The sequence below is a fragment of the Desmodus rotundus genome, chromosome 4 (assembly GCF_022682495.2).
Source record: "Desmodus rotundus isolate HL8 chromosome 4, HLdesRot8A.1, whole genome shotgun sequence".
In the NCBI taxonomy this organism is placed as follows: Eukaryota; Metazoa; Chordata; class Mammalia; order Chiroptera; family Phyllostomidae; genus Desmodus; species Desmodus rotundus.
Window position 1 is genome coordinate 77,771,021 of NC_071390.1, and position 19,524 is coordinate 77,790,544.

The 19,524-nt window shown below is 40.2% G+C and overlaps 1 protein-coding gene and 1 non-coding gene across 6 annotated transcripts in view; both read left to right on the forward strand.

The window, feature by feature from the left end:
* The window catches only part of ENOPH1 (enolase-phosphatase 1), a 25,470-nt gene extending 14,423 nt beyond the window's left edge, over positions 1–11,047 (forward strand). For all 5 annotated transcript variants that reach the window (XM_045183662.2, XM_045183661.2, XM_024574738.3 and 2 more), the window contains 3 exons: positions 117–249; positions 2,403–2,526; positions 9,859–11,047. In XM_045183662.2, coding sequence (XP_045039597.2) covers positions 117–249; positions 2,403–2,526; positions 9,859–9,998 — 397 coding nt within the window. In that variant the 3' untranslated portion in view covers positions 9,999–11,047. The remainder of the gene's footprint in view (positions 1–116; positions 250–2,402; positions 2,527–9,858) is intronic.
* Positions 11,048–15,124: 4,077 nt separating this feature from the next.
* LOC112317910 (U7 small nuclear RNA) lies at positions 15,125–15,187 on the forward strand. Its single transcript, XR_002976159.1, has one exon. It is a non-coding gene; the product is annotated as a U7 small nuclear RNA (small nuclear RNA).
* Positions 15,188–19,524: the final 4,337 nt, after the last annotated feature.

Here is a 19,524-nt window from a genome sequence, read left to right on the forward strand (position 1 = left end):
GTTGCTTCTCATGGTGACCATTTTGGGCACAAATAAAGAAACTTGTGACAACTATTTTGACTGTTTTTCATCTGGCTAGTAACGTGTTCCTGCATTTTAACTTTTTTTTTCTCCAGATTCTTTGAAGATGTAGTTCCAGCAGTCAGGAAGTGGAGAGAGGCTGGAATGAAGGTGTATGTTTATTCTTCAGGGAGTGTAGAGGCACAGAAACTATTATTTGGGTATTCTACAGAGGGAGATATTCTTGAGGTAGGTTACCTAATCACTTTGTTCTTTGACACAATCAAAGCATGAAATATGAATGTTAAGGGAATATGCTACAGTTACAGGCTAAATCAGCATTCAGGTAATTGCATTTATATATGCTAAGCTCTTTGTACAGGAACGTGGAAAAACTGGGGAATACGTTATAGGCAAGGGCAAAATGTTCTGTTACCAACCTTTGCACCAATGATTCGTACACTTTGTTGTGTATAAGGATCACCTTGGGAGTTTGTTTAAAATGTAGATCCCTGGGCCCTGCTTCCCAGAAAATCTGAATTGGCAGGGCTGGGGTAGGGAGTCAGGAATCTGCATTTTTAAACATCCACTCTAAGTGATTTGGTGATGGTAGTACCAGAACCATAGCTAGCTTGTAAATCAGCTATCTTGCCAATATTAGGAAATCGTTGGCCCAAAGGAAGCTAATGGCGTGCTTTTCTTTTGGTTGTTTAAAGTAGCAGGTAAAGTGTAAAATAGTGATACATGTCACTATCCAAAAACAACAAAAAACCCCCGGAGTTCTTGAATGCAGCAGAGTAAAGGTGCATTGATTGTTTCTAGTATTTCGGAGAGACACAGATTTTATTTGAGCAGACCTAACATTCTTTTTTTAATGTAATATAATTTTATCTTTAATCCTCACCTGAGGATGTGTTTATTGATTTTAGAGAGGGAGGGAGAGAGAGACAGAGACAGAGATAAAGATGTGAAAGGAAAACATTGATTGGTTGCTTCCTGTACACCCTGACTGGGGATCAGACCTGCAACCTAGGTGTGACTATGTGCCCTTACTGGGGATGGAACCCACAACCTTTTGGTGTAAGGGATGACAATCCAACCAACTGAACCACCTGGCCAGGGAGAACCAGCATTCTTATGTAAGAGAACTGGGTATAATATTAAACAATGAAGGCCACCTGTTAAATTTCTTGTTCATGAAAAAATTCTTGTTAGCCCTCTGTCCCACCATCCACCCCTACGCCCCCTGGAGGACAGACTGGTCATTGGAAGAAGGGAATACATTTAGGGCCTCAAAAAGAAATGCTAACTCAATCAATGCACAGTGAATTTAGTGATACACAGTAGGTTACTCAGCCAACTATTTTTTAAATTAAATATTTATTGAGCTTCTACTGTATACAGAGAACACTTTGGCTTTGTGAATTCTCATTTTAGAACTTTCTTTTTATATTAGGTCTAAATCAAAAATTAAATCAGTAAAAAAAATTTAAATTATTGGTAACTGTTGTCCTCTGAATACAGATGTAATCCTTTTCTGCTCTCCCTGGTATGACAAACAATAAGGTGAAGATAGGACATGATAATTATCTACTGAGTTCGATAGTGAAAACTATTTTCCAGTTACTAAATGAGGTAGAACTTATAGGAAAAAAATGCAAAACCAATTTTAACTTTTTATAGGTTAAAAAAAATCATAATATTACATTAATGTGCCTTTGAGTGATTGTTAGGCTTGTTTTTTAGTTTGTGAAAAGTTCTGAAAATACTGAAGAGATTCCATTATAAAAGCTCATCCTTAATATGGACTTGTTTTTAATTACTGTTGGTTAAATTAGCAGGTGACACATTTGGCCCCAATTATTTCTAAGATGGCAAGGGTATACACTATCTCTTGGGTAGAATTTCAAAACGTTTTAATCAGAAAATGAAAGGTTGTTGAAAGTAAAGTAACATCTTATTAATGAAGCAGGTTAGAGAAATCTGTTCTTTCTGGGGTCTAAAGGACAATCAATGTTCAGAATTTTTCTTCAGGAGTGAAACCTAGTCTAGTAAGTAGTTTGAGTGCAAATAGTATTTTAAGGGTAGAAAGTAGGGCATGTGTACTTTTAAAGATTTTGGATAAAAAATTAATACTAATGAAAGAAAAACAAATAGATTATAAAATGATCTTATGTGTGTTGAACTGGTAGTTGTCTTCTTTCAAATGTATATTGCTATAAAAGCTTTGTATGTACTTTTTGTAGCCCTCACAGAGTAATCTGTTAAGTAGATTTTCAGTTGTGTACTGAGTGAGTGAAGTTACTCTGATTGTTATATATTTCAGAGACAAGGGATGAGAGACAAAGGGTCCAGGTTACAAGTGCACTTATAGTGTCAGTCTTTTCCATTTTTATGTTCAGCTTATTGATGGTCACTTTGATACCAAGATTGGACACAAAGTGGAGAGTGAGAGTTATCGAAAGATTGCAGACAGTATTGGGTGCTCAACCAGCAATATCTTGTTTCTTACAGACATCACTCCAGGTGAGTAATCTGACTTCCTGCTCCAGGATGGGAACTGAGGCTGGCACTGTAAACACGTTGCCTCTTTAAAGAAAGCATATGTGTAGACCCTTGGAAGTTTTATCAAAAGAGGCAATGAACCAGCCAAGTCACCTCTCTTTCCATTTACCAGTTCTTGGGGGTTGTGTGTGGGGAAGTGGCATTGGAAAGACCAACTCTTCTCATTTTCTCTTTATTCATGGTTCCCTACCCACCCCTCTGTACATGCACACACACACACAGATGAAATGAAAAAATAAGAAAGGATGACTTAAGGGAGTGAGCATGCATACAAGAATATGACGGTAGGTGCATGGCTAGTTAAGGAAAATAAAGTCACAGTGGACCTGTAGCAAATATATTTAACAGCAGTGAGATCACATATACACAGCCATAAAAAGAGAAAGAGGACTCTAGTTTGAGTGATTTTTGCCTCATTGTCATTCTGATTGATGAACACCAACTGCCCTGTGGTGACTAGGTGCCTTACCCCTGCCTTCCCTAGGACCGTCTCAGGCCCGCAGGCATCCCTCATGATCCCCCTGTTTAAAGACAGCATTTTTTACCCAGCATGGCTCTCTTTATTTTATATGGTACATTACCAGATGCACTAAACAATATATGCTGTTCTTTTTTGGCAATTTAGGCGATTTCAAGGGTGGTTTAAAACATGTTCTCAAGAGTCCTTCACAGAATTATAGAGGGAAACAGTAGTGAATAAAGAAACACAACAGCAGATAAAGAGGTGGAAGGTGCTGGGGGCAGTGATCTCTGCCATTCTTACCTGAGAGCCCTAGTTGATAAGGCTTTCCTACAATCCCCCACCTGGCGCCTGCTTTTGATTTCATGCTCATTCCTAGAGTTGTGCATTTCCTAAGGGGCCTACTCTTGGTGTGTTTACAATTGCCCTTGTATTTGAAGGTAGTTCTGTATATTTACATTTCTTCCACTTGCCTTGGGTTGTAAGTTTCACCTTCCTTTCACACCCAGAACAGGGCTTTGTGTACTGTGCAGCTCCTCCGGCGCTGTGCTGAAGGCTGGGGAAAGGTACTGGGGAAAAGACGCAGAGGTCAGGAAGTTGTCTCTTGCCTAGTCGGCTCCACTTGGCTCTGGGGCCCCTTGGAGGCAGCTTCAGCATTTGTTGGCAGTATTCCTCCCTTCAGCCCTCTGTCTCTTGTCACAGAACTAAAGCCATTCTCATTCACTAGAACTTTCAGAGATAGGGCCCAAAGGCAATCTAGGCTGCTGGCAAAGGCTTCTCACCTGTGAGTGTGTATGAATATATTTTTTCTACTTCTGACCCTTGACCTTTTGGGTTGTTGTGTTAGGGAAGAGATGTATGTATGTATGTATGTATGTATGTATGTATTTATTTATTTAAAGTATATTTTATTGATTATGCTATTAACAGTTGTCCCATTTTCCCCCCTTCACTCCACTCTGCCCTGCACACCCCCTCCCACTCACACTCCACCCTTTTAGTTCATGTCCATGGGTCATACATATAAGTTTTTTGGCTTCTACATTTCCTATACTATTCTTACCCTCTCCCTATTTTCTACCTACCATTTATGCTACTTATTCTCTGTACCTTTCCCCCCTCTCTCCCCCTCCCCTGTTGATAACCCTCCATGTGATCTCCATTTCTGTGGTTCTGTTCCTGTTCTAGTTGTTTGCTTAGTTTGCTTTTGTTTTTGTTTTAGGAGTGATTGTTAATAACTGAGTTTGCTGTCATTTTACTGTTCATATTTTTTATCTTTTTTTTCTTAGATAAATCCCTTTAACATTTCCTATAAGAAGGGCTTGGTGATGATGAACTCCTTTAACTTGACCTGATCTGAGAAGCACTTTATCTGCCCTTCCATTCTAAATGATAGCTTTGCTGGATAGAGCAATCTTGGATGTAGGTTTTTGCCTTTCATGACTTGGAATACTTCTTTCCAGCCCCTTCTTGCCTGTAAGGTCTCTTTTGAGAAATCAGCTGACAGTCTTATGGGAACTCCTTTGTAGGTAACTGTGTCCTTTGTAGGTACCTGTGTCTCTTGCTGCTTTTAAGGTTCTCTCCTTATCTTTAATCTTGGGTAATATAATTATGATGTGCCTTGGTGTGTTCCTCCTTGGGTCCAGCTTCTTTGGGACTCTCTGAGCTTCCTGGACTTCCTGGAAGTCTATTTCCTTTGCCAGATTAGGGAAGTTCTCCTTCATTATTTGTTCAAATAAGTTTTCAATTTTTTGTTCTTCCTCTTCTCCTTCTGGTACCCCTATATATTCGGATGTTGGAACGTTTCAAGATGTCCTGGAGGTTCCTAAGCCTCTCCTCATTTTTCCGAATTCTTGTTTCTTCATTCTTTTCTGGTTGGATGTTTCTTTCTTCCTTCTGGTCCATACCGTTGATTTGAGTCCCAGTTTCCTTCGCATCACTATTGGTTCCCTGTACATTTTCCTTTGTTTCTCTTAGCATAGCCTTCATTTTTTCTTTTAATTTGTGACCAAATTCAACCAATTCTGTGAGCATCCTAATTACCAGTGTTTTGAACTGTGCATCTGATAGGTTGGCTGTCTGTTCGCTGCTTAGTTGTATTTTGTCTGGAGCTTTGATCTGTTCTTTCATTTCGGCCATTTTTTTTTTTTTTTTGGTCTTGGCGCCCCTGTTATGTAAAGGGGCGGAGCCTTAGGTGTTCACCAGGGCGGGGTAACGCAGGTGGCTGTATGTGGGGGAGGGGTCCAAGAGGGAGCAATGGCACTTGCTCCACTCTCTGCTGGTTTTCAGTCACTTCCCCCACTACCCACAATCAAATCGGGCCCTTCTGTTGCTGATTCCCGAGTGGGTGGGCTTGTGCACGCTCTAGGACCCTGTGGGTCTCTCCAATGAACACTCCTATGAGGCTGGGAGTTTCCCTCGCTGCTGCTTCAGCCACCACAGGTGTTTTCAGTCAGTGGTCTGAAGCTTTATTTCCCAGAGCTGGAACTCTGGGTTGCGCATTCTGTTGCCTCGCCGGCCGCTTTGCCCACCCTGCTCCACAATCCGCCACCTCGCTGGGTCCACCAGCCCCACTGCCTTGCCACCAGTCCTCTCTGCTTGGCTGCCTGTCTCCGCCCCTCCTACCGGTCTGGATGAATGTTTCTTCTTTATCTCCTTGGTTGTCGGATTTCCATACAGTTCGATTTTCTGTCAGTTCTGGTTGTTTTTTGTTTTTAAATTGTTGTCCGTCTTTTGGTTGTGCAAGGAGGCAAAGTGTGTCTACCTATGCCTCCATCTTGGCCGGAAGTCCAAGAGTTGTAGGTATTTCATAAGCAAGTACTAATTTGCTAAGCAGTTGTGAAAAATAATCTTAACCAGCATGGATCATTTAATGCCTTCAGTAAGTTACGTTTTTCAGAGAAAGAGGGGTAAAACAGGCTTAATTTCACCTGACATACAGTAGACATTCAGTAATCATGAATACCTTTGTTAAATTTCAGACCTTGCTGAATCTAGGTTGGAATTTTTGACCTAGGAAGACAGTATTTAGTGAGGATCAGCCCCCATCCTGCATGTCCTGACTTGGGTCAGCTTCAGGGTTTAAGGGTTTCTGCCAACTAGTGTCTCCGTTTTCAACATCTTGGAAAGCTTTAAATTTGCATGTCTGGCTGCACTGAAGGTGAGAGACAGATGCATGGACACACTACTTCAGGTTCATTGTGTAACTAGGTAGCCAGGCCACTTAAATGTACCATCAGCAAGCATTAGCTGTAACAGCAAGCATTTCACCTGGCCTCTACTTTGAACTGTAAATGTTTGCCTATCATATTTCTGTATAGAAACCTTTTACTGGGTCAAAGCTATAATATACCCTCTTCTTTGAATGGTTTTTGGGGGCTTAAAGTGGTGAGGTGGGGAGGTGACTTTATTGTCTACATATTTAGGGATGCACCAGCAGTTTCTATGAGGAATGATAATTTTGCTACTTATGGAAGGAAGGCAGGCCTTGTTTTGATGAATTTGTTAGGTTTAATCTGTAAATTGCTTTAATTCAGATAAAGGGGGCTATGGTAGATGAAAACCTGTGGTTTGTCCTATATTTAATTTCCTTAGCATTTTTGAATGGTAAGTTTCTGTAGGCTTAGAATTAGGAATCTGCTTTGTGGCTGGAGTTCCCCACAAAGTCAGCCTGTCCTGAGCACTATATGATCCCCAGTACCTTGTCCTATCCCCCACCTTTAGGTTACTATTAATAATTACAGTCCCTGCCCTAAAACCACTTATAGTTTCTTCATAGTCTTGTTTTTTAGCCACATTTTTTTGGTCTAGTTGTCATTCAGGTCTTTCCTTCTTCCTTCAGCCATTTCCTCAGGATGCAGTCACAGATATTACTCCCTATTCTTTTTAACAGACTAGAGATGGTCCTTAGGTTGGCCTCACAATGAAATTGGCTCCCTGGGAGTCCTCCACAAAGAGGTTTTATTCCTGCCCCTAGACTTCTACAAGCCCCATGCCCTGTAGTAGGACCAGAACTGGGCCCATCTGTAGCTGGGATGGGGCCAGGCAGCTGACGGCCTGTCTAGATCTTGTCTATTATCTCTGAACCTGTGTTTTGGTACCAGGTGCCCAGACTTCTATTGCCAAGGCAAAATGGAAGACCAAGTGATATCCCCAATATTGGATTGGCCAAAAAGTCTGTTTAGTTTTTTCTGCCAAATAAAACACATTTTTCACTTTCACTAGTAACTTTATTGATTTGGATATTTTGAGTATGTCGGCTATCTCCCGCATGGTATAACATTGACTGTTCTCAATTAATGTCTCCACTTGTTCTCTATCAACTTCAACTAATCTACCCAACTGTGGCACATCATCCAGCGAGAAATCTCTAGCATGAAACTTCACAAACCACTTTTGACACATTAATTCAGTCACAGTACCTCCTCCATACACTGAGCAAATCTTTTTTAGCATTTCAGTCGCATTTTTACCTTCCTTGAAATAATAAAGCACAATTTGTCAAAAATGTTGCATATTTTCTTCCATCTTCAAAATTAAAATGGCTACAGAAAAATTCACCAATTTTGATAAGTTTTTTTATTTAAATGCATACTGATATTACAGCTGTCACAGTGCATTCTAACAAAATTGTTTTGAATGAAAAAGACAACTAAGCACTATTAGAGCCATCTTAGGGGAAAAAACCAAACAAACATTTTTGGCCAACTCAATAGTACCCAGGTATAAAAGAGAACTGAAAGACTTTCTCCCTTTGGAGGAAAGGAAAGGGGTCCAGGGTTTTAAGTCAAGTATTAGTTAAGTGTCTCAATATTATATGAATAGAGCAAATATATGCTTAGGGAAAAACTCGCTTTGTGGTGATCTAGGTAAGACACTGAATGTCATTTGCTAGTGTCAAGGCCCACGTGGTCATGGATCGTGGATCATGATGGCTCAACTTAGTGGAGATCCCGGATTGCTCATTAGAAGGAGACCTTTGCTTGAGGCACTTGGCTGGGAACTGGGAGTGGGAGGCAACTGCCTCTTCTGCTGGAATGAATGGCATATGCAGAATTTGCCTGGGAAGGGAATGTTTAGCACTTGTATTTCCTGGGAAGATAGCATCCCTTTCACAGAAAGAGGAGAAGATAGACACTTGAGGTAGGGAGGAGGAAGAGAAAGCTCTGTCCCACTTTTCTCTGTGGGAATTGGAACTTATCTCTCTCAACACCACTGCCCTTGATCCATTCAGATGCTGTGACCTTTCTTCAAAGGTTGAGAAACTACTAGGGATTTTTTTTTAATACCAAATCTAAATTCCATAGAATGTATTTCAGATTCTTTCCCAGTTTTATTCTATTTATCCAAGTATGCCCTAACTTTCTGACCTGTGTTGGGGCTCCCATTCTTCCACTATTTCCACAGCTATTTTATGTCTGCTTAGAATGTATGCTTTCTTGCTAATTTCTTTGCTTTGAAATTTCTGATCAAAACTCATCCTCTGCAGATCCTAATTCTGTAGTTCCACATCGGGGACCTGAGATTCTGCTTTTTTAAACAAGCTTGCAGGTGATTCCCTCACTGCTGGTCCATGGACCACACTTGGAGCGGTAGTACTCTAGAGCAGGAGTTGGCAGACTTACTCCGTAAAGGCCAGATAGTACGTACTGTAGGCTTTGCAGGCATACAGCCTCTGTCACAGCTCTCCAGCTCTGCCCTTGTAGTGTGAACGCAGCCACAGATAATACACAAATGAATGGGTGTGGCTGTGTTCCAATAAAATTATGTTTACAAAAACAAGTGGCAGGCTGTAATTTGCTGACCTTCATTCTAGAGGAGACCACAGAGGCAAATTACCAATTTCAGACTCAGCTCTACCACTTCTTGCTAGCTCTCAGTTTCCCTATCTGTAGACTGGGGATAGTAATACTAACTACCTCAGGGTTGTTGTGAACATTTAGATGAGAATGGGAGCTCCATGAAGGCAGGAGCTTTGTTTTGTTCTCTGTTCCTAGAACAACAGTACCTGGTACATAGTAGATGCTAAATTAATATATTAGCTGTTATCTTTCAGGTGGAAACAAACTGAATTGTAACCTAAGGCGTTTTAGAGATATTTCCTGCAATATCTAGCTTACCTAGTTTTGTTTTACTAGTCTTATTTTTATTTCTACCTACCATGCAGTCACTGATCTCAGTCTATTGAGGGAGGAGAGAGACAACAGATAATAACTGCCAACTCACGTGGTTGTGATGGAACTAAATACAGGGTGTTAAAGGAGCACATAGGATCCTGTAATTGTGCTTCTGGGAGATGAGCTATTTGAATTGAATTTCAAAGAGTGGGAATTTGTGAGGCAAAAGAAGATGGGCAGTCTAGTCAGGGGTTATGACACATTTGGGCTCCGGATGTGAGAACAAGTATTTTGTCCTGATTAGGCCCTAGGATTCTGTTTGTCCCATATCTATTTAATTGGTATTTTTCCTGACAGGCTGCTCTGTGGGAAACAGTTCCGTTCTCTGTAGGACTACTGGGAGGAAATAGAGGAATGTTGTAGACAGAACATGGTTCTGTCCTTCTGCATTCATATGTACTTAATAAAACTCAGAAGTCTGGATGTATTGCCATTCTAGTCTGTCAAGTACAATTATAAAATTTTTGTATTACAGAAAAATTAAAAATTATTTGAGAGAAAAATACAGTCAGTGACCACATGCCCATCTTCTAGCTTCAGCAGTGGTCCAATCAGGGCCAAACTTGTTTCTTACATTCCCACATCTCCTGATTACTTTGAAGCAAATCTCAGAGATCATATTTTGACGTTTCTGACATATATTTTGGTTTTTCACAGAGGCCAGTGCTGCTGAGAAAGCAGATGTACATGTAGCTGTGGTGATAAGACCTGGCAATGCAGGACTAACAGATGATGAAAAGACTTATTACAGCCTCATCACATCCTTCAGTGAACTGCACCTGCCTTCCTCATGCTAGAGGAGGACTTCTAAGGAAGTCTGGACTGTCTTCACAGAGTTGTTCCTGTAGTCTAGTTTTATTATTCTAATGGTAAAAGGAACTTACTTTCATGTATGCAAGTATATATGTGTGTGTTCAGATTACCTTTCACAGGCACAGAATTGAAGGGAGAAATCTCAGTTCAGTGAAAAGGAAACTAATTTAAAGATGCTTTATATGTAGAAATTGTTTGAAATTATAACTCCTACCCTTATTGAGGGCAAAATGTAGTTGAGAGAAGAAATTACTGTGATACAGATCTAATGTGTTATGTTTATCAAGTTGTGTACTAAAATAGAAAGACAAGTTTGAGAACTTATTCAGAAGCCTTGGTATTTTAAAAACTGGAAGTATTTCAAAGACTTATTCCTAATAATAATTCAGCCCTCTTTTAATTATGAGTTAGAAGATTACAGCAGCTGAATTTCAAAATATTAGCTGCCTGCATACAAAAGACAGTTATTTATTTCTGCTCTGGAAGAGACAAAATTGGGAAAGGAAGCATATTTGCATCCTGATCAAACATGTTACTTAAAACACTTGCAAATCATTGTTGCATCCTCAATTGCCTCATCGGTGAAAAAGGTGCACTTATGTAACAGGTAAAATAGGAACGTGGTTCTTAACATCTTAATATTCTTAACAAAACAGTTCTAAACCTGTTCGTTGTTATCGCTATAGATTTCATAGTTGCCTTTCTAACTCCTCCTTAGCACAGTTTGAGAATATATGTTAATACTATTTACTATTTTTTTAAAAAGTTGACTGAGATTAGTTTATAAGACCTAGAAGAGCCCTACTATGTACTATTTTCCTTGAAATGAATGTGAGAAGTACAAATTTTATAACAGCATCATTTACCCTGGTTCAATTCTAATGGGATGTCATGTTAATTTCATGTTGTGATTAATAATAAAATTTTCTTCACTCACTTTTATGTAGGTCCCTGAACTACACCTCTTACTGCCATAATCAAAAGAAGCTGTAGAGATTGAGAAAAATAAAAAGTTTGTTAGTTTTTGTCTCAATCATGTGTGTGTATGTGTTTTAATGGAATGCTATTGGAAAATCATTGATGATTATTTGATTATTTGATACATACATGGCTCACTAACCTTATTTGTTATTATTTCATTTAGATAGGCAGCATTTAGGTTATGAGTGCGGCTTCTTGGATTTTTGAGACTCATATTGGAGGTTTATAGGATAATGCTTGAAGAAGGCAAGAGGCAATTATTCTCCTAAATAAGAAAAACTAATGAATCATGGAGGAATAATTTTGGGAACACTTTGAATAAGGAAAAGGAAGTAGCTTTGCAAATACAAGAGGAGAGGGAATATAAAAGATTTTATGTTGATAACTTTCAACTTCTAGTAGTTCATAAATCAAAGGAGTATGGAAATATAGAAGAGTAGTATAAGAGAAATGAATATACCATATTTTGCCGTGTATAACGCGTTTCTGTGAATAATATGCACCCATGTTTTGGGCCCAAACTTTTAGGAAAAAAATCTTTTGCTTTAATTTTTTAATTCAATTTTTTATTTACTTATATTTATTACTATAACATTATATTTACTTATAAACATTTATAGAGATGGAATTAGTATTACCCATGCATAATGCTCACCCTTATTTTTTCCCTCAAAAATTTGGGCTAAAAAGTGCTCATTATACATGGCAAAATACAGTAAGTAAATCTTAGAAATGGGAGTGAGTTATAAATGATGGTAAAACCACAAATAGTAATAAAAGGTTGAACTTCATACAATTTCTGGAAAGGCTCATGAGAAGATGACAGAAAAAAGGTATCTTAATTATACTAAAGGAATAATTGGAAAAGTAAGGAGGAAATGAGAAAATTATGCCTCAGGGTCTGGATTAGAAAGGAATTTAAGGGAAAGGAGGGGACTCAGTATCTAGCAAATGGAGAATTGAGTTGGAGAGGCTGATTCAGGCTGCTATAGCAAAATACCAGAGACTGGGTGGCTCATAAACAATATAATTTTATTTCTTACAGTTTCGAAGGCTGGGAAGTCAGAAATCATGTTGCTGGTAAATACAGTGTCTGATGGGAGCCCCTTTCCTCCTAAGACAGGTTTTCTCATTGTAACCTCACACAGTGGAAGGGACAAGGGAGCTTTCCTGGATGTCTTTTATAAAGGCACTAATTCCATTCATGAGGGCTCTGCCAAGGTCCCGCAAAGGTCCTACTTCTAAATGTATCACCTTGATGGAGAGGACCCAACTGACAGAGTAGTAAGTGGAAACTACACTAACTTCCCAAGACCAAACTGGAATTATAACTAAATTATAGAAAAAATATGCCAAATAACCAACTGACCACTAGCTGGAGAGAAGCCTTATAACCACAGAGGGACAGAAGAAGCCACATCACTATAAGGAGACTGGTAGGGAGTGCAAAGGAGATGCGAGAGGGCTGTCTGGGCTCCCACAGATGACAACTGAAGTGCTGGAGGGATATTTCAGCGGCTGGGGGATACTCCGTGAAAAGTATGGGGTCTAAATCCCAAACTGGGCTCCCCAGCCTATAGCACCAGAGCCGGAAAAGGAACACAAATAACATGGCTGTGAAAAGCAGCAGGGTTTCTGTCCATCAGGGAGAGATGGCTGGAGATGCAGAGACCCTTTTAAAGGTCCAACACACCAAGTTTTGTTTGCAGCCACTTACTGTGGGCTCCAACACAGGGCAGAGTAGACTAGAGATGTGTGAGAGTCTGGGGCAGGTGGCTCTGGGGAGAGAACTGAAGGAACAGCTACCAGGGTCCCTGTGCTGAGCCATTCCCCATACTGCAGGAGTCATCTTCTCGGGCAGAGCACTCCTCCCTCAATGGCATCAGGGTGAGGGGAAGCAGTAGCCCCACCCACAGGAGTTATTCTGCCCTACCCTGTGGGGCTTAAGCCCTACTGCTGAGGAGACATTCACTGATTAACCCTACAGAAAGCCTTCAGGCAGAGGTGGATCACTGGGAGCTCGGAGACTTCAGCTGACCCTCTCCCAGGCCTAGTTCTGATAAAAGCCAGCCTTGGTGGGCAGCCTGGTTATTTCTGCACACACAGGCCCATCAGAGGGAGCCACACACTGTGGATTGCTGATAGCCCCAAACAGGCTGCCCAGGGCCAGTCATAAGCAGAGTTTGACTTAGGTGTGTACCAGAGTCTTGTAGATCTACTTCCCTAATCTGGTGAAGGAAAAAGACACAAAAGTCCAGGAAGCTCAGAGTCCCAAAAAAGTTGGCCCCAAAGAGGCCTACACCAAGACACATTATAATTAAAATGGCAAGGCCTAAAGACAAGGAGAGAATGCTAATAGCCACAAGAGAAAAGCAGGTAGTTACCTACAGGGGAGCACCAATTAGACTGTCATCTGACTACTCAACGAAACCATTTCAGGCCAGAGGGAGAGACATGAAATATTTTAGGTGATGAAAAGCAAGGACCTACAACTAAGGCTACTTTACCCAACAAAGCTATCATTTAAAATTGAAGGAGAAATAAGGAGCTTTCCAGACAAGAAAAAGCTAAAGAAGTTTGTTAGCACCAAACCAGTACTGCAACGAATGTTAAAGGGCTTGCTTTAAGAAGAAAAACAGGAAAATAGTCTAACACAATGGCACTAAATATGTATTTATCAATAATCATCTTAAATGTAAATGGCTTAAATGCTCCACCTAAAAGCCATAGGGTAGCTGAATGGATAAGAAAACAAGACCCATATATATGCTGCCTCCTAGAGACCCACCTCAGATCAAAAGATACACACAGACTAAAAGTAAAGGGATGGAAAAAGATATTTCATGCAAATGGGAAGGGGGGGGAAAAAAGCTGGAGTAGCAATACTTATATCCGACATAAATAGACTTTAAAACCAAGGCTGTAGTAAGAGACAAAGGACACTACATAATGATAAAGGGAACAACCCAACAAGAGGATATAATCCTAGTAAACATTTACGCACCCAACATGGGAGCGTCGAAATATGTAAAACAATGGACATAAAGGACATAAAGGGAGAGATTGACAGAAATACAGTCATAGTTGGGGATTTTAACACCCCTTTGACTTCAATGGATAGAACTTCCTGACAGAAAATCAACAAGGAGACAGCAGCCTTAAATGACACACTAGATAGAATGGTTTTAATTGATAATCTTAAGAGCATTTCACCCCAAAGCAGCAGAATACACATACTTTACAAATGCCAAATATATCACCTTGAGGGTTAGATTTCAATATATGCATTTATGGGGTACACAAATATTCAGCCTACAGCAACAGGTATTTACTGTCCATAATAAAGAGTAACAGAAAAACTATATTGATCAGTTGAGGACAAATAGATTAAAAAATTAAGAGAAAGTTGTAATATCAAATTCAGTTTGTCAAAGAGGGCTGTGAAAGGAAGGGGGAAAGATGGGGACCTACTTCTTAGATCCTAAATAACTCATTCACAATGTGATAGGAAAGGATCTTAGGAAGATCCTTGAGTTGTAAAGGACATTGGTCATGAAGGAAAAAAATAACTAGAAAGTGGGTAGTGAGCTAGGAGATAAATCCAGATAAATTCATGGTCTTTAGTAAGGGAAGGAGGAAAAATCTCATCTGGAATTTCCAAATAGAGAATAAAGGCACTAAATTTTCTTAGCATCCTGTGTGCAGAGCATACAGGGGACAAAGGACTCTTGAAGTTGTGGCCATTTTCATTTCTGTTTGTTAATCCAGATCTACCTCAGCTGTGCTCTTTGCCACAATGGCAATGATTTCCAGTCTTGGGTCAAAACCTAAGTTTGTTCTTAGAAGAGAAGCCTCAGACAAAGGGGCTTCTCTAATCTTACTAGAAATTCTGGAGTAGCAGAGCCTCATGTTTGGCCTTCTAGAAGGAAGGATGGCCTTACTTGCTAAGCTTAACTGGTGTCTAGGTTAAGAGTTGCACAAGGAAAGGTTGAAGGATGCTGCTCTACTGACAAAACAGGTGCACAGCAGCCTTTGCCCAGCAGGTGGTGCTATTTCTCTAGAGGCCTTATCAAGTGCGAGGTCACCAGATTTAGCAGATGGAGCTAACATAGCATTAAGAGAAAAGTAAGAGTGCTTACAGCTCTTTTTGAATTTGTCTAGTAGGTCTTCCTGTCTTTATTGAAAGACCCACAATTTTTTTTAAAAAGAGAGAAAAGTAAGTTATGGGTGTGAAAAGCAACCGATCAATGTTTTTCTCTTGATGTTTTCCTCTTTCTCTCCTTTCTCCCTCCCTTCCCCTCGCTATAAACAAACAAACAAACAAATAAATATCTTAAAAAACTTAATTATAGTTCATTTGCCCTTAAAGGGCAATAACATGAGCCCTAACCATTGTGGCTCAGTTGGTTGAGTGTCATCCTGCAGAGTGAAAGGTTCCATGTTCCTGGGTTGCAGGTTGGATCCCAGGTCTGGGCACGTGCAAGAGGCAACTGATGGATGTTTCCCTCCTTTCTCCCTCCCTTCCCCTCTCTCTAAAAATAAGTAAAAATTTTAAAATCAAAGGCAATGGCATGATATTTTAAGTCAGAGCAGAGTGGGGGATGGCAAAATCCTGGGTGAAATCCATCCACTAATATTCCTCTTCCTCTTTATCCCCTAAGTCATGTTTTGTTTTGTTTTTTTCAACTGTATGTTTTGGATAGCCAATCTTTCTAGCTGAAATGTTAAAAAGAGATTGTTTTCAGGTTTTTAAACTTTCTACCAGAGCACAAAGTTGAATTACTATATGCCAAAACAATTTATTATCCTACCACTCATGCCCAAGTGGTAAAATGCTACCCAGCTTAATTTAAGAATAATTTGTAGTTTTTGCTAACACCTTGGAGTAACTCTAATAGAAGTAGAATTCACCCACCTTACAAATTTAATGCAAGTTGTTCATTTCAATATTGACTAAGCATCTGTAATGTGCCCTGGGTCTGCTATAAGGGGACACAGTCCCTTCCTGCTCCCATGTACACACATTCTTGGGGGACGCAGTCAATAGTGAACAACAACAAAAATTAGATACCAGAAAGATGCCTATGCAGAGGAAATATGAGACAGTGACTTTTTACAGGGAGTTGTCAAGAAGGTAACATCTAATCTGAATGACATGAAAATGTAAGAAACAAGAAGGAAGAGCATTCCACAAAGATGGAACGGCATATAGTAAAGATCTAGGTCACAGCTTGGCTTATTCCATAATCAAGAGAAGGCCAGTGGCTAGCTGCCATCAGAGAAGTGGGCAGAGCCAGATTGCTAGGGATTGTTAGTGATAAAGTTTGAGCTGTATTCTAAGTGTGGTGGGAAGCCACTGTAGAATTTTAAACAGAATATGTCACAATATGATTTACATTAAGGAAATTCTCTGTTGGATGGAGAATGGTTTATAGGCAGGCAAGAGTAGATGCAGGCAAACCAGTTAAGTATATCAGTGTTGAGTGCCAAGCCAGAAACCACTTGAGGTGTCAGAAAGAGATTTGAAATGAGTGAGGTGTTGGCAGAAATCAATGGGAAGGACTACAGTAGTAGTAGGGGGACTGCCAGTGGACTGTGGAGTTGAAGGACACCCATAGTAATAGCAATCCAGAGTTCAAGAAGCTTGCCACCATTGACACTGCTACTTGATCCAAGAAGCTGGTCAGACACTGAAATGCTGAGTCCCACCATCAGAACTTCAAACACTTGTGCTCTGTGACTTTGCGTCCCAACAGCAATACCAACAGGAAGATTGTCTCTGTCCTGCTCCTCTTTACAAACTTTGTGCTAATGAATTGAATGGGCACTATCTAATTCCAACCCAGAACTCTATCTACATATAAGGGCCTCTGGGACATGTTTTTAGGTTTCCATCTTCTCCAATTAGTAGATAAAATAGTGCTTGAGAGAGCCAGTCTGCTAGATCTAAGACAGAAGGTTATCACAGTAATGAATGTACAGGATTGTGGTAGTTCGACTTAGGGTGACAATAGTGGAAATAATGTGGAAGTGGACACATTCAGGATATGTTTTAGAGGTGACAGCACTTGATTACTGATTGAATTTGGAAGAGTAACTCCTAGAATTTCAACTTGAGCAGCTGGATACATGGTACCACTGGAAAAACAGTGGTGCCATTGACACAGTGTGTGAAGTGTGAAATGCCAACATAGATGTGACCAAAAAGCAGTTGGGATTTAACTGTAGAGTTCAGGGCCCTAGCCTGGCTGGAGATCAGGTTTGGGAGTTCATTGGCCTACAACTGCTATTAAAAGCCATGGGATGTGGTCACATAAAAAGAGTCTGTTGATAGCCTATATAGGGTTCTCAGGTCCAACATTAGAGAGCAAGTTAAGGAGACAAGCCAGCAAAGGAGAAGGAAAAGGACTGAGCACTGGGGAAGGAAAACCAGGAGGGTGGTAAAAGAGCTAAATAAGGTAGTGCTCTAATATGTCAGGAGCTGTTAAGAATTCAAGAAAGGTGAGAAGAGCAGTGGCCCTTGGACTGGACAAGTGCAAGCTCAGTGGGGTGGCAGGAACAAAAGTAAGATTATTTGAAGTTGAGGAGTTAGACATGAGGTCTAACTAAAGGTACATAAATATTGTTGATTTTTTCAAAGCATAAACTTTTAAAATTTTTTAAAGATTTTATTTATTTTTAGAGAGAGAGGAAGGGAGGGACAGACACAACAATGTGTGAGAGATATATTGATCAATTGCCTCTCATATATCCCCAACCGGGGACCCAGGCCACAACCCAGGCATGTGCCCTGACTGGGAATTGAACCGGCAACTCCTTGGTTCGCAGGTCGGCACACAATCCACTGAGCTACACCAGCCAGGGCTCAATATTTTTTTATGATTCTCCACTCTAATCTTTATTATTTCTTTCATTCTTGCTTTGGGTTTGGTTTGACCTTTATTTCTCTAGTTCATTGAGGTAGAAGGTTAGGTTTTTGCTTTGAGATTTTTTTTGCTTAAAAATATTATACTTTTTCTTTTCTTTTTTCATTTTTTTTCTCTCTCTCTCTCTTTTTTTATTGTTGTTCAAGTACAATTGTCTCCATGAGATCTGTTTTAATGTAGTCATTTATGCTCCAAATTTCCATCTGAGCACTCCTTTCACTGCATCCCAGTGCTTTTGGTACTGTGTTTTTGTTTAAATTCATTTCAAAGTATTTTCTAATTTCCCTTGTGATTTCTTCTTTGACCCATTTGTTGTTTAGGAGTGTGTTGTTTAGTTTCCACATATTTATGAATCTTCTAAATTTCCTTCTGTTCCAGTCAATATGGAGGTATAGGTAAACATGTCTCAACTCCTCACACAACCACAGCAAAAATTACAACTAAACTACAAAACAACTATCACCCAGAATAGTCAGAAAAATCAAGCTGTGTAGAAGTCTGACAACCAAGGTATTAAAAAAAAGTCACATTCATCTAGATGGGTAGGAAGGGTGGAGAGATGGAGACACAGAATGGGCTGTCTCACACCCACATATGGTGGATAAAAATCAGGAGGCATACTTCAGGAGCAAGGGATCCCAGCCCCACACCAGACCACCCAGCACAAGGTTCCAGTGCCAGGAAGATAAGTCCCCATGATTTCTGGCTGTAAAAACCATTGGGGGTTGGGGTGGTGGAAAAAACTATGGGATTCTCAGGCATTGCTTCTTAAAGGGCCTGCAACAGACTTGGGACTTATGCAGTCTCACTCACTCTGGGCTCCATCACCAAGGCAGCAGCTGAAAGGGCACTAGTGGAATATAGGGAGAAATTGAAGTGTTTGGCATCAAGGTGAGTGCTGGGGTACAGCTTCCTTTGGGACAAAACTCCAGAGGCCAGGCAACAGCATTGTCCCTTTCCTGAGCCCTCCCACACACACAGTCACAGAGCAGCAACACCATATCTGAGACTCCATTAATCTGGTTCACATGGGTTGCCCCACCCTGGAGATTACCTAAAGCTCTGCCCCAACCAATTTACCAGTGCACTTTTCTATAATAGGCCATGCTACCAAGACAGGGAGTCAAAGCAGCTCTACCTAACACATAGAAACAAAAACAGGGGAGCTGCCAAAATGAGAAGACAAAGAAATATGGCCCAAATGAAAGAACAGAACAAAACTCCAGAAAAAGAACAAAACAAAATGGAGATAAGCAATCTGTCAGATGCAGAGTTCAAAACACTGGTTATTAGGATGCTTGAAGAACTCATTGGGTATTTCAACTGCATAAAAAAGACCAGGCAGAAATGAAGATTACACTAAGTGAAATAAAGAAACATTTACAGGGAATCAGCAGTGGACTGGATGAAGACAAGAATCAAATCAATGATCTGGAACATAAGGAAGAAATAGCATTCAATGAGAACAGCAAAAAGAAAAAAGAATCCAAAAAAATAAGGATGGGCCAAGGAGCCTCAGGGACAATGCCAACACCTGAATCATAGGGGTGCCAGAAGGAGAATAGAAAGAGCAAGAAATTGAAACATTTGAAAAAATGAAAGA